At 41.2% G+C, this 15,362-nt stretch overlaps 1 protein-coding gene across 2 annotated transcripts in view; it reads right to left on the bottom strand.

Annotated features, from left to right (window-relative positions):
* elmo1 (engulfment and cell motility 1 (ced-12 homolog, C. elegans)) overlaps positions 1–15,362 on the bottom strand; it is a 153,291-nt gene that overhangs the window by 51,915 nt on the left and 86,014 nt on the right. For both annotated transcript variants that reach the window (XM_007889707.2, XM_007889706.2), the window contains one exon: positions 8,779–8,915. In XM_007889707.2, coding sequence (XP_007887898.1) covers positions 8,779–8,915 — 137 coding nt within the window. The remainder of the gene's footprint in view (positions 1–8,778; positions 8,916–15,362) is intronic.

The following is a 15,362-nucleotide window of genomic DNA, read 5'->3' on the forward strand; positions in this document are numbered from 1 at the left end:
GGTGAGTGGGGGGGGGTGATGGGGGTGATGGGGTGGGGGGGTGATGGGGGGTGGGGGGTGATGGGGGTGGGGGGGTGATGGGTGGGGGGTGGAGGGTGTGTGATGGGGGGGGGGGAGGGAGAGGGGAGATGGGGGTTCGCGTCCCGTCAGCCCCTGTGGGTGAAATTAAGAATATATATGTATATATAGAGAGATGGGCCGCGGATTTCACGCAGACACACACACACAGACTCCGTCCCTCCTTCCTTCACCAACACAATCCGCCTGGAAGACATCACTTTCTTTATTCAAGCATTTCCTTTACTTTAATTAATAAAAATTGTTTTGGGTTGAAATAAAAATAAATTTGGGTAGAAATAAATATATTTTTCAAGATTCTCACACCCATTTACAAATGCTCTAGCACCTCCTTACCTGTCTGACCAGCTCACACCCACTCCCCCACCTGAACCCCTTTGCTCGTCCCTCGTACCCTCAGCTCCACCCTGTACTTTTAGCCACGACACCCTGAAACCCTGTCTCAATCCCTCTGCCTTGCCCCGTCTTTAACAGTCTTCAAGTTGCAGCTCAAGACCTTTCTCTTCGACTGTGCTTAAGGTCACCAACCCTTTCTCCCTGGCTCGGTGTCAGGCTCCACAATGTTAAATGCTCCAAGACACTATTCTGCGTAGAGGATGCAATATAAATGTAAATTGTTGTACATTTTCAGCCGAAGACATCGAGGCAGCTAATGATAATAACAATCCTTGCATTTGATGTAGCCCATTATCACATCTTTGAGATGTCTCAAAAGAGCTTCAGAATATACTGTAAAGTGAATTGACTGTATATTTTTTGGGTGAAACATGGCAGCCAATTGCGCCCATCAGCGTCCCACAAACAGTCGTGGACTGAATGGCTAAATTTTTTTTGGAAGGAATTATTATCCCCGAAAAAACAATTCGCCAATCGACTAACAACCAGGTTCCTACTTACGGCTGGGTAAACAGAGGCGTGTGGAGTAAGGAAACTTGGCCAACGTTTCGCCCTGATGGGAATCAAACAATATATGTGAAGGAAGGCTATTGAGGAATAAGGAGAAAAGGTAGGGAGGTATTATTAAACCACAGAAAATTACAGCACAGATGGTGCTGGCTCTTTTAAGAGCAAACGTTTCAGTCCCATTTATCTGCTCTTTCCCTGTATCCCTATAATAATAGAACAAAGGGATTAAAGAAAAGTCTGCTATGATTTAATAATAATCCTTGCATTTGATACAGGACTTATCACATGGTCAGACGTCTCAAAACGTATACAGACTATACCGTAGAGTGAATTGACTGTGTATTTTGTGGCCGGAATACAATGGCAGGACAGGTCCAATATAGGCCGAGTGGCCTCCTCCCATTCCTATGTTCCTCAAAATTACACCTGAGTGACAACTTCATAAGAAAAATAAGGAAAGCCTGCCTTCGATAAGGAATTATGAAGCAGAACCGAATCTTAATAAGACAGGTTTAAAGAGAGGATGCGTTCTGAATTTTTTTTTAAAAAAACTCCTGAAATGAATAATAATAAACCATCAAAGTGATCTTCAAACTCAGGATGCTTTTGGAAAGGTGCTAAAAGTTGTGAATAATTCTCAAAGAGAAAGCTGGAATTGATTTCAGATGGCCTTCATTATTAATTTCTCACTTGTCAGGAACGTTGTAAAATGCTTGATCCCTGACTAATTTGTTTTAAATATTGCAACTCATTGCCTAAGCCCTGCATTCAATTAATGATGGAATCTCCAATATATCCTAACCAGTAAACCACAAGATCACAAGAGAGGCACACATCAAGAAAGCCCTTCAGCCCACATGATCTCATCCTTCCGGATTATCCACCCTATCATTACAGAATCAAACGACTTCTTAAATGAATCCTGCTCTCTTCCTGATAGCCCATTCCTGCTCTTCGTTACCATTACCCTCTGCAAGAAGAAATATTTCTTTACAAAGAGGTTAATTAACAGCAGGAATCGGTCATCAGGACGTCCATCCTAAAACTGCCCTTCACAATCCTGAACTTGTGACCTCTTGACCTGATGCATTAGCATGAAAGGAATGTTTTAGATTTACTTTATCAAACCCATTTATATATATATATCCTATACATCTCGATTAGGTCCTCTCTCCCATCCCTCTCCGAGATGTCTCTTGTCAAGCTGAAGAGTCTTCAGATATCTCGTCTCTCCGCATAGCTCAACCCTTCAACACTTTTTTTCTCCTCTGCACTGTATCAAGGAACTGCAGCGTCCCCTTCTGTCACAGTGACCAGAACTGTACCCACATGCAACCTGATCAGAGCATTTGTAGCTTGAGAATAACTTCTGAAGATCTAAACTCAACTGATTTGGCAATATAGCCCAGCACCCTGTTTGCCATGTTTATCACGACTTTATCTCGTTTTTGACGTGGCGAGCGATGTAGTAGTGCAGTGATGCTCTCACAGTGCAGTATGGAAATACTTGGGTTAACCAGTTGTGTTTGATTTGTGGGAGCGGGATCTTTCAGATGAAAAAGAGTGACCCTTTGCTTGGATAGCAGCCCTTTAAAACACAGAGGAAAGCCTCATGTGCAGAAAGCAGTAGCTGGGAAGGTCCATTTAGTTAGTGCCTGATTTGTGGACAACATTGAGTTAGAGAGAATTAAGGCTCGAACAGGACTTGATGGCAGGCAAAGTTCAGGCTTTGTGTGTGTATGCGTGTGTGTGTGGTGTGCATGAATGCGTGTTTTTTGGTTTGTGTGTATTTGATTTCTGTATGTTTGCTATTGTGTATGTGGGTCGGTCGGTCGCCTGCCTGCCTGCCTCCTTTTGGGTTTCATTTCTACTCATGTCTTAATTTTTGTCTCATTTAACCACATCTCCTCTTGCCCCTAAGTGCTCACTTGCGGTGTTCCTCAGAGCTCCATCCTTGGTTCCCTCCTTTTTCTCATCTATATGCTCCCCCTTTGTGACCTTATATGCAGGCACTTGCATAGATACACCATTGAAGCCCAATTGTATCTCGCTTCCGGGACCAGTGATGTTCTCGGTCATCTCCGAGTTGTGGGTTCCCTTGTTGTCTGAAACCTTCACCCAAAAACCAAAAGCTGTCTGAACAGCACATAAGCACTAGTGAGCATTGCTCACTGGCAAAGCAACAATGGTAGGCATTAACTTTGTCTGTACAGCTTCAGTACAGCATATAAGCACCAGTGAACTGTCAGAAGTTGGCAGAACACAGAAGGCACTTTGGTCACATAAATCGCCCTCTAAACACCTGTTGCACACAGGACCTCAATCTGAAAGCCAATTTCAGCTCTCTATAAGCATTGACTCAGTTCTGTTAAACACGTAGCTGTACAGACTCCATCAAGAGAGAAGATAGGAAGTGGACATGGAGGGAGCTTTGCATACAAAGGCAGAGCAACCTTCAAAAGAATGAGGAAGCTCATTCCATGAAGGTAAGTCAATCTCTCTCCTCATCTGTTCAACTTCAACAAGGATAGGAATATGTACTGAAGTCATACAGATAAAGTTAATGCCTGCCATTGTTGCCGTGCCAGAGTAATGCTCAGCTCATGGTTGTCAAATCAAAATACTGATCTTCATAAATATGTAGAAATTACACCTAAGTCCCTGCCTGCCTGATAATACCAAGAGGAATGATTTGATTTTTGTACCATGATCTAGTTATAGAGTGAGCAAAATCAGCTTAGCCTTTCCTACCAGATCATGGCAAGTTAAGAGAGCAATATTACTGGCTAATATTACTGTCTAATGTGTAAAGAAGACACAACACAAGCTGAACGGGCTCCAAGATTAAGTTTGGCAACGCATTATAAAAATCAAGCCAACCCTTTGTGGTGGTCTCGGTAGTCCAGTTCGTCAGCCAGTTGGGTCCGCAGTGCTCCAGGGCACCGCTGATGCCAACACAGCCAGTCTGGCTCATTGGCAAGACTTGGAAGAGCAGATAAGTCACTAGGGGTAGGGACTCTTCAAACTCAGCTCCTGGCAATGCTGCAAGCCAAAGCCCTAATGGATAGGGTGGTCCTAGTGGAGAAGCAGTGGGAAACTTGGCAGGCAGTGCATTCAATGGCAAGCTATGAGGTTTTAGCTGGTTAGACACCAGCAGTGCCCCCAATACACACTCTTGTCAATCTGCCCCTAATATATTTCCAGAATTAGGTAAGCAGGATGTGTCCCTCCATGGAGACAATGTGCATTCCATTCCAATAAATATCTCTGGGATTTCCATGTGCAGGTGGGTACATAAAACTCTCAGGTTGATTTGGATACTTTTAAACTTGGTGATGGGTTTCCACACGTGTCAGACATCCGGCTAAACACCCTAAACACAATCCAGGCTGCTTGGTTGCCTTAACATCACATGCTACAGTATAACATGGCACCAGAACTAGCATTCAGGAGAATTTAAAGACGAATGACAAAAGAAGATTTTTAACTACAACTCGTGTCTCCAAAGTGTGACTTTTAAGCAGAAATTGTATCTCTTTGTTCTCTTTGCTGCGTAGACCCAGAAGCCTTTAATGCTGTAATTTCTAAGTTGCAATGCTATTCAAGGAACATTTTGTTCCTCAATCATGACAGAGCAAAGTAAACACAAACAATAATGTGGGGATAGTACCGTACAATTTAAATGCAATATTTAAATTTAATATCATGTCAGTTATTTAGTCTTTCTCTAGATTTTGATTTAATTTCGCTCTTGCAGTGCTAATGGTAGACAATAATAACTTTGCCCTGCCTGGGAATCAAACCCAGGTCCTCTTGCTTTGTGAGGAGAGTGGTCTAACCACTAAGATACAGGACTCCACAAAGTGGAGTGTTGTGGTTTAATGCTAACATGGATCAATGTATTCATGCGGGTTTGGTTTTATTGCAATGGATGTCTTTTACACCCATGAAATCAGAAGAATTAAAGCCTTCAGAAAACTTCTACATTTTTTTACCAATCAAAGACGTCAAAGAAGGTTAAAAGGCATAGTCCCAGACAAGAAGCAATTAAATACAGTACAGAACCCAGAATGATTCTACATAGCTTGCTCCAAATCTGGGACTGGAATTACTTAAGACTACCGCACTGGGCAACAAGCTGTGTAAAGGTGCCTCAGGGAATGCAATAAAATCAAACCAACTTTACAATCCAAAGGCACAGAAGCGTGTACCTATGTATTCAATCGAGGCTTGAAATATGGCTAATTCTAAAATCTGAGGAGAATCCAACAGATTTGTTTTAACATTCAACAATTTTTTTAACTTCCCCACAACAACTACAACAATACAATTACATTTTTATAGCGTCTTTCACGTGGGTCGGTCGGACGTCCCAAGGTGCTGGACAATCAGTGTTATTTTCCTTCCTGCAGTACAACCCTGTTAAGTGCCTCATTCGAGCATGAACCTGCTTTTAATGTGGGAGTCTTGTGGAGACCACTGTTACTGGAAGTGCAACTTGCATTTATATAGCGTCTCTCCAGCAAGGTGGCGTCCCAGAGACAGCTTCCCCCGCTAAACAAATGCCAAAGTCTGGCTTTTCAGTTTACCAATGTCACTTCCTGCATGTGTGCTACCTGAAGGAAGCACCACTCAGGTCACTCCACAAAAAAAAGTGCCAAGGAAATTAACTACTGCGGCAACTTGAAGGCCTGGAATTTTTCGTGCTCCCTTTTAAGTTGGTTCCTGAGATATTGTACCCAAAACAACCATGGTGTAACAGGGTTGTCCTGCATTTCTTTCTATTCTATTAGAGAGAGCCAGCACAGGTGCTCGCTCTCCTGTGTGGTTCAGGCCAGCATAGTGTTTTTTCCGGAGAAAGAGCCAAGGACTCAGGTATTTGTAACTGAACAGAGTTATCATCCCTATAGAACAGAGCTAAGTGTGGAAAAACGTATCAAATCTTGATGGCAGAGTTGATCGCCTCAGCTGCAAAAGATAGATGACATACACCTTTCCAGCCTAGTACCATGTTCAGTCTATCTCTCCCTCCAGTGATTCACCAATTGCAATCTTTGATGGGGAACTAATAACTCTGTACAAGCAGAAGATGAGACCAGAGTGAGGCACAGCACTCTTTCCAGGCTCTAGGTTTCTCACTCTCTGAGAAAGTTACGTATCCAATCCAATATCTCAACAAATAAACTGCAAAAAGGCCAGTTCCTCAAGGAGGCTGGGATACTGTACCCGATCAAAAGGTCTCAAAATGCTGGGGGCATCTCCTCTTACTTTGATCATGAGCGTCACTGTTACTAATTTGCAGTTCCCATAATTAAAATGATTCTCTATTTCTTCCTTGATCTCTCCAGTGCTTTCATTCTCTTTCACTCAATTTCTCTTTCTACACTTCTCAACCCATTAATGACTTGCAATCATCCTCCCCAAACACATACACTTTACTGTTTAAATCTTGGTCTTTCTCTTCCATCACCTTTCACTGTTCCTTCTATTTAGCAGTCTAATTTTTATATTATGTATACAGTAACCTCAGCACCACAGACAAGTCCTCGAAAGAAATGAGGCAATTTACACTATGGAAGTTGCTAAACGTCAAATTTGATTTGGAGCAGAATAGTTAGCGCTTCTTCACTTGAAAAACAAATAAAAATCCTTCCCCTAGCAACTCCCTTTGGTTTAAAGGTTTGTTTTGTCCGTAGGGATTTGTCTGATATGTCAAAGTGCTGTGTGTGTTCTCTTGTCTCGGTTGCGAGCTCTCCCTTGAGAGCCTCTAAGACTGCTTGTGGGATTAGATCTGTCAGCATGGAGGCTGGTGGACTGTTTACCAAGAGCTCTGTAAATCACTTCTGTCTCCAATTACACTGGGATCAGCAGAAGTCTGTAAATTCATCGCACTCACTCTTCTTGCATCTGACATTTCATTTAGTTTCCATTTTAACAGTTTTTTGCGAAATCCGTACTGTCACATCGATACAGCTTTTCACGTAGAAAGAACGTCTCAAGGTCCTTGACAGATAATACAATGGTGGGACTCAAGGAGTTAGAAGTGAGCGATGGATTAGAGTGGGAAGAGAAAGACACGGACAGGAGAATTGGCTGGAGATTACTTAGGTAGTGAGAGGCCGGACTGTGGAGGAAATTTAAAAGGACAATGATCTTAAGGTCAATCCGCTGAGGCATTGAAAACCATTAGAGCTTGGCAAGTTTGGGAGGTAGTGGATATGCAAAGCCTATTGAGGGAGATAACATGGGCTGCTGTTTAGTTTAGAGCTTGCGAATACTGGAGCTAAACAGGCTACTGAGGGGAGCATTGGAAAGGTCTATCCTCAAGCTGATGAATGGATATTGGATGTTTCAGCAGCAGAGAGAGTGAGGTAAGAGTGTAAGGTCATGTTTTGGGAGATGGAAACAGCAGTTTTAATGATGGATCAGATTGCAGGGTGGGGTTTGAAGCACATCTCTTGAAATGGGATTGGCGAGAGGTAAGCAAATAGTTGGTTGGCTGTGACGCGGTGTTTAATTACCTTGGAAGACGGGAAAAGTTTGAGTGGTAGGTTAACGTAGAAAGAACGAGAATAACAACTAATGGAAGAATATTAAATTAAAATAGTATGTAAAATAAGAGATTGCAGAATACTCAGCAATTACTGATGTGCACAACACAGTGGGAAGAGGGCGAGTAGGCTGTGAAGTGTGTATAAAGAGCAGCTTACATGGTCAGATGTAAAGCACCAGCTAAAGAGAGTTTGGCAACTACTTTTATCAGCGTCTAGTTGGCAAGGTTACATCCAGCTACATATAAATGAATCTCAGCATTCTGCGGGAGCTTTTCATATCATGGACATTTTTCAATTAAAATGGTGCCCTCACGTTGTCAATAGATAGCGAGGGTTGCATCAAACAAAAAGACATGCAATAATTAATGCAGAATTTCAAAGATCATTACACATTTGTTTAATCGACTGGTTGCAATTGTCGATTTATACAGAGCTTTCAGCAGCTGTCAGACCCTGCTATATCACACTTAGTGATTAAGGAGGTGTTTCCTCCGAGACCCTATAAAATCTAAAGCGTCCAAGATAAAAAATGTTTTATCTTAGAATAAGAAAAACAACCCGAAATAAAACACGCATCGTTGAGTTTTCTTTCCAACTCTCAACAGCCTCAAAATACCTCATACCTCATAGCTGCAGGTCCTATTTGCACCACTGTCATTTGTCTCACATTTCTGTACCAAGAGTAGCCACCAAACAGTGAGTAATCAGTAACACGGTCTCAGAAATTGGTCTTTTTCTATTCCAGGCTGATCCCTTCTCTGATTTTTTTTTACATTATTTCTCCTTCACCGATTTTCTCCACTCAACACCAACAAATTGCACTTATACAAAGGATACGCAGGGCAAGGACTTTTCTTTTCTTTCACAACTTCCCACTGACTTGTAACATTTCCAAAGACTTGGGATTAGTTAAAAACACCTACTGCAAAAAAATTAACTGCAGACAGATTTAGAATGAAACATAAACTGTGGTTGCAGAGAAAGTGCCGATAACTACACTAGAGCATTTCACAGAGCAAGTAAGACTTCAGGGTCTATACGTTATTCATTAGGAACTGGTCAAAGATAACAACTTTTTAAAGACAAATGCATAATGTATTATCTATAGACCCTGTGGATACTTTGCTTCACTCAACACACCAGGCCACTGCCAACACGCTTCAGATACAGAAACAATATAATTCACACTTTTCTCCTTTAACTACGTTCAATGCTCAAAAGGGGAGCCACAGCGACTTGCCTTGTTGAAGTCTTCAGACGTCGCTCTCATCTCCTTCCAAGTCTTGTTCAGCAGCTGGATACAGATGCAGAAGAATTCCTCAAACGCCCGGTCGTGGATGAAAAACATGGGGTGGAAGTCATTGCAGGTGTCACTGGCTGCAAGTTTGCACCAAAGTGTCAGGAGAGGAGAGGAGAGAGTGAGAGAGAACATCTTATTACTCAAGATTTACTCCACTTTCAGCATCTACACCCCGCCTTCATCAACTCTTTCTATCTTTCCATCTCACCTCCTCTCTATCTATCTTTAAATCCTGATTAAAAACCTACCTCTTTGATCATGCTTTCGTCCACCTCCCCCTCCCCCCTTACTGGGCACTATAAAGATCTCTGAGACGTTATTCTACGTGTAGGGTACTGTATAAATGCAAGTAATTATTTCTGTACTCCGCAAATCCTAAATAAGTGGACTTTGTGGGATTAAAATATAAAATACACAAAGCAGCTGAAACTAAAGTTCCTATTGGAATCCTATTGGCAATATCTCTGCTGACAATCATTGGTTCTCCACACGACAAGGCAAATTCTAGAAGAAATTGTGCAAATATCCTGCGTTGACACAAAGAATGTATCACATTCCTCATGCCTCTAAACCGAAGCTTCTAAAGTCCCATTTATACTGCATGGGGAATCAATGCAAATAAGGCACCAGATTGGTACTGAAAATGTAGGATAATTATCTGTTCTTTTTTCGGGAAGCCTGGTGAAAGAAACTGCCTTAGGAAGGAGCTTTTATGCACTAACACTAGGTGCAGTGAATATTTTGTTGTATTCTTATAATGGTTCATTCCCAGTATACAATGAAACCATTTGTTACAGCTAGCAAGCAGTGCCCACTGATCCCCGTAAATATTAGTAAACCAAGTCATGACTAAAATCTATAGGGCATTTGGGATAAGATAGGACAGTCCCTATAATGCTAAAGAAATAAAGGAACTGGAAGCTCAGGTTAATATTTTCAGACTAGAGGATGACTGGAGATACAGACTTCAAGGTACAGTAATGATCTGGGAATTTAGTGTATCAGGTTATCAGTCAGTCTGAAGTTGGTTCAGCACCACGGAGAGCACACAACGAATGGTAAATCTATGTAAATGCAGTCTCACAAAACAGTGACTGCTTATCCCACTTCAAAGACTGAATCGTGAGTAACGGTGTAATGCAACATTGATTGACCAACTAAGTACCCTTCTGTCTTGAGGTTGAGACAAATCTTTCCACCAGGGTTGGGTGGATCAAGCAGTTTGGAGGCTGCATTTTTAATCGCAGTTCTAATCTTTCTACCTGCAAGTTGCTGATGCCAAGCAAAGGCTAAAAGATCAAAGTCAAATGACAAACTGCGAATAACAAATGACAAACTGCGACAGAATATTTTACCAACAACTATCGATGATCTGGAATCAATACAACAGGTAGTAGCCAGGTATCATTGTTTTTTTGTGCAAGTAATGCAAAACCTTTTTTCTTCCTAAAACCTTGTATAACATTTTTAAGCACCTGTGCTAAAACTCTACTGTAATATAATAATATTAATCCCTGCATTTGATGTCTCACCTTATCACATCATCGAGACATCTCAAAGTGCTTCACAGGAAACACTGTAAATAGGATTGACTGTGTATTTTGAGGGTGCACCAAAATTTGCACTTGTATAATACATTTTACATAGGATGAATACCTCAAAGCGCTTAATCGATGATGACAAGGCTCAAAGTAGGGAGGACTAAGGATGTTGACTGAAAGCACACTCAAAGAGAAATACTTTTAAAAAGGTGGGGACTTTATCCAGGAGGTAATAAAAACAATAATAATCATCTTTACATTCGGTATAGTGCCTTTCATGTCAGAACTTTTCACAGGATATACTATAAAGTGCAGTGACTGAGTATTTGTAGGCAAACATGGCAACCAAGTGCACAAAGCTATGACTCACAAATAGCCATGAAACAAATTACCAATTTTATTTGGGGATTGTTGGCCAGAACCCGGGAGAAACTCCCTTCTCTTTGCAAATAGCACTGTGAGATCTTTAATGTCCATCAGAACAGGCCGACAAGATCTAGGTTTAATATCTCATCCAAAGGACAGCGACTTCTGACAATGCAATTCACACTCAGCAAGTCCCAAAATGGGACTTGAACCCACAACCTCTGACTCAAAGGCGACTAACTAATCCAGCCTGACACAAAGGTTTTGTGCCCGAGTTTGCAAAGCTGTGGTGTCAAGACCTAGATTTATGAAAGATGTCCACCCTTTACTAAACCCTGTGAATAGGGACAACATTACAGCTACCTAATCAGTTAATCACTGAATTTTATAAATTCACAGATTATAAATCAAGCATAATTTTTTATTTATTGTAAAGAGCCACCCACAATTATTTTCACACAAGCACACACATATTAGGTCCCCCATAAAATACCATAAAAATAAAAAAAATACAGGCTATGGTGGGTGGGAGGGAGAGAGAGAAAAATAAAATGAAGCAAGCAAGATAAATGAAACTCCTGCACTCCATCCAGATGAAAATTACGTCTGTGTGGGCCATTCCATATACGTATGCTAAAATGTTTTTAAAGACTATTTGTTTAGTTCATAAACAATGCTGCCTTTGGCAGTGTGGCTTTCAATGGCGATCACGAGTGGGAGCCATAATGTAATTTTTCCCTCCCTAGCTAATTGTGCTGAGGTCCACACTCTGGGGTTCCCAAGCCTTGGCTCTTGCCAATCTGTGCCTAATACTTTCCAGAATTAGGTAAGCAGGATGTGTCCCTCCAGGGAGAGAGTGCGCATTCCATTCTCATAAAATCCACAAAATATACTGAACAGAAGGAACTAAGACTTGAATGTTAATAAGAATCAGAAATCAGCTATTTGTGAGCAACAGTTTTTGATATTGCCAATATAATGGCGAGAACACCTCAAAGTGCTTCACAAAGTTTCTGTGAAGTGTGGTGACAAACTTGGAATAAATAGAATTCCAGCATAGTCTCCACTGGCAAGCCTGCCTACAGGAACCTTGGATTTCTCTTTAGTGTCAAACACTTTCCTCTCTTTGTTGGCTCTTAACTTTCTATGTTACTCCTTAGTGGAGTCCTGTAGCTCAGTGGTTAGAGCACTCGCTTTGCAAGTGAGAGACCTGAGTTCAATTCCAGGCAGAGAGCGAAACCTTGGGCAAGTTTCCTTACTCCACACAGAGCCTAATAATAATCTCTCCAAAAAACAAAAACAATAATAAATTGGTCATTTTCAATCTACGACTGTTTGTGGGACATTGTTGTGCGCAATTGGCTGCCGCGTTCGCCCACAAATATATACAGTCAATTCACTTTACAGTGTGTTCTGTGAAGCGCCTTGGGACGTCCTCCTGACGTGAAAGGCGCTTTATAAATGGAATCTTGTTGTTGTTGTTGTTGTTGTATATCAAATGCAAGGATTATTATTATTATTATATTCCTCAAATATGCCAAAGCCTCTACGAATGCTCTCTGTATTGCCAAGGCACTTGAGGAGCCCTTGACAAGATCCAACCTTTCTCTCTCTCACACCGAATCACACACAAACACTAAATTTTCCAATTTTTCTCTTCTCTAAGAACATAAGAACATAAGAATTAGGAGCAGGAGTAGGCCATTCGGACCCTCTAGCCTGCCCCCCCATTCAATATGACCACGGCTGATCTATTCTAACTCCACGTACCTGTTTTATCCCCATAACCCTTAATCCACAAGAAATCTATCAATCTCAGCCTTGAATATGTACAACGACTGAGCATCTACAGCCCTTTGGTTTTTCCTCAACTCAGTGCGAAAAGGCTTACCCTTAATTTTAAGACTGTCACCCCATGTTATAGTTTCTCCAACCAAGGGAAAAAGTCTCCCACTGTCTATTCTGTCGTGCCCCTTAATAATCTTATAGGTTTCTATAACCTCTCATTCTTCTATATTCTGGAGAATATAGGCCTAAATTGCTCAACCTATCCTCATAACTCATCACCCTCATTCCTGCTACCAACCTAGTGAATCTACGTTGTACCCCCTCCAAGGCGAGTACATCCTTTCTTAAATAAGGAGACCAAAACTGCACACAATACTCTAGGTGCGGTCTCACCAGGGCCCTATACAGGTGTTCCTCCTAAATTCTAATTACACCATCCCATGTGCTCTCCCTCCTCCCTGCATCTTCTTTAATACCAAGACTCATTGCATTGTCTCTTATTCCAAGGGCTTATAATTATATATGCTTTTAAAACCCAAACTTGGTGACATCCAACCACTCCTTTTCAATTTATCTCATCTGATCTCCCATCCATGATCTCCCATTGAACTTGAAACTCATACAGTCTAAGCTGACAATCCAATTCAGTGTTGAATTGTCAGAGGTGCCATCCTTCGGATGAGACATTAAACCTGTTTGCCTGTTCAGGTGGATGTGCCAATCCAGTAAAAAAAGAGAAGGGAGTTTCACCCAGTATCTTGGCCAATAATCCTGCAAATAAAATGCAATCATTTCATTGCTGTGCGCAAATTGGCTGCCACATTTGTCCACAAAACGCAGTCACTCCACTTTACAGTATATACACTGAAACACTTTGGGAGGTCCTCCTGATGTGAAAGGCGATATGCCAAATGTAAGGATTATTCTTATTCTTATTATCAACCTTCCTGGTGTCCTGCACAAAGAGCCTTGGTCCATCACCTGGTTGTTTCGATTTCAGTTGGGGGAAAAAATGTAAAATATATGGTGCAAAGCAGAGAGAACAAATGCAAATATCAAATATGAGGATTATTTATTTATTTATAAATAAATAATAATCCTTGCATTTGATATAGCGCTTTTCACGTCGGGAGGACGTCTCAAAGCGCTTCACGGAATACACTGTAAAGTGAATTGACTGTATATTTGTGGGTGAACACGGCAGCCAATTGCGCACAGCAATATCCCACAACAGTCATAGATTGAAAATGACCAATTTTTTTTATTATTGTTTTTGGTTTTGGAGGGATTATTATTAGGTGTGTGGAGTAAGGAAACTTGCCCAAGGTTTCGCCCTGACCTGCCTGGAATTGAACTCAGGTCTCTCACTTGCAAAGCGAGTGCTCTAACCACTGAGCTACAGGACTCCACAACAAACTTAACAAACGTTTTAGGTGAAAACATTTTACTAATTTATTTGATCCACATTAAGCAATCAGAATCAGAAACACTATCAATAATTGATCAAGCCACCTACAAACAGAATTGTATGGCAAGCAGATCTGCATCAAATGATGTACAACACATGTATTAATGATGAGTTGCCTCTGTTGTGCAATGTAACTTTGGCAGCCATTCAAACACAATCTGGGGCACGTTGGTCCAACGAAGCCTCAGCTACAGGGAGCAACGCAGGTTTCTCAGAATGGTTGTATCTTTCCACTGCCCTGGCTTTAATAAGAGAGGGTCAACCGGTCCTGCAGCAGGGCGAGGTGCACAAACACTGATACATTTTGTATTGAAACGAAAGGAAAACAATCAGTTGCCTCCCATTTTCTACGAGGTTTGGAACCGTGTTTTACCGTGAAAAACGTGATGCGGCAGAGGTATGCAAGGTTTACTTTCCAGTCTCACTCACATGGCCATATCAAATGCAAGAATTATTATAAGGAATCATTCTGAATGTAATACATTTGATTAAATATTTGCCTTAGTTTTGATATATGCTTGCTTGAAGATACGAGTAGGTTCAAACAGCTGATTCCTGTATATTACTTCAATCCACGATTGTTTGTGAGACACTGCTGTGCGCAATTGGCTGCCATGTTTTGCCCACAAATATACAGAAAATTCACTTTACAGTATATTCTGTGAAGCACTTTGAGACGTCTAGAAGACATGATAAGGCGCTATATCAAATGCAAGGATTATTATGATGATTATTATTGTTATTATTATTTTTAACTGTTAAGAGACCCAACCACAAAAAAAAGGCAGTGCAAACGTTAAATCTGGAAGCAGTGTTGTTTTAAGTAACCCAATGCAGAAAAAGAAAGAAAACAAAGTGCAGGGCTTTCGACATGGCATGATACAGGACAAATGATACAGGACAAAGATGCCTGGATTTTGGTTCAACTTTTTTTAAAAAAACATTTCCAGAGCTACTACTGCGTGAATTTTCCAATTGAAACTCTGCACTACTCTCAATATACAATGAATCTTTCCTCGTCCCCACCCCTCCCCCTCACCCTTCAATAGAGAACTAATTCAACGTCAGCTTCCCCTGGGCTTCAGTACTCCGCACTCTAACACTCATGGTCTCCAGAGAGCCAGTTCCTTAATACTTAATAAAAATAAGTCATTCATTAAACTTCAGTTACACTCCAATAAATTGTTAGCTAACCAAGTCAATGACTATAGTGCATCAATCCCAGCACGGCTGTTTTTAGCCACTCTGAAGCACTAATGGCTTTTATCTCACTTTGATTGATGGAAGCTCAGTAATTTGTAAAGATTGTGCATTTTATTTATTGCAATAATAACTGCACCTTCGTCTCACCATCACAATCA

This window comes from Callorhinchus milii, unplaced genomic scaffold (genome assembly GCF_018977255.1).
Source record: "Callorhinchus milii isolate IMCB2004 unplaced genomic scaffold, IMCB_Cmil_1.0 Scaffold2, whole genome shotgun sequence".
Classification (NCBI taxonomy): Eukaryota; Metazoa; Chordata; class Chondrichthyes; order Chimaeriformes; family Callorhinchidae; genus Callorhinchus; species Callorhinchus milii.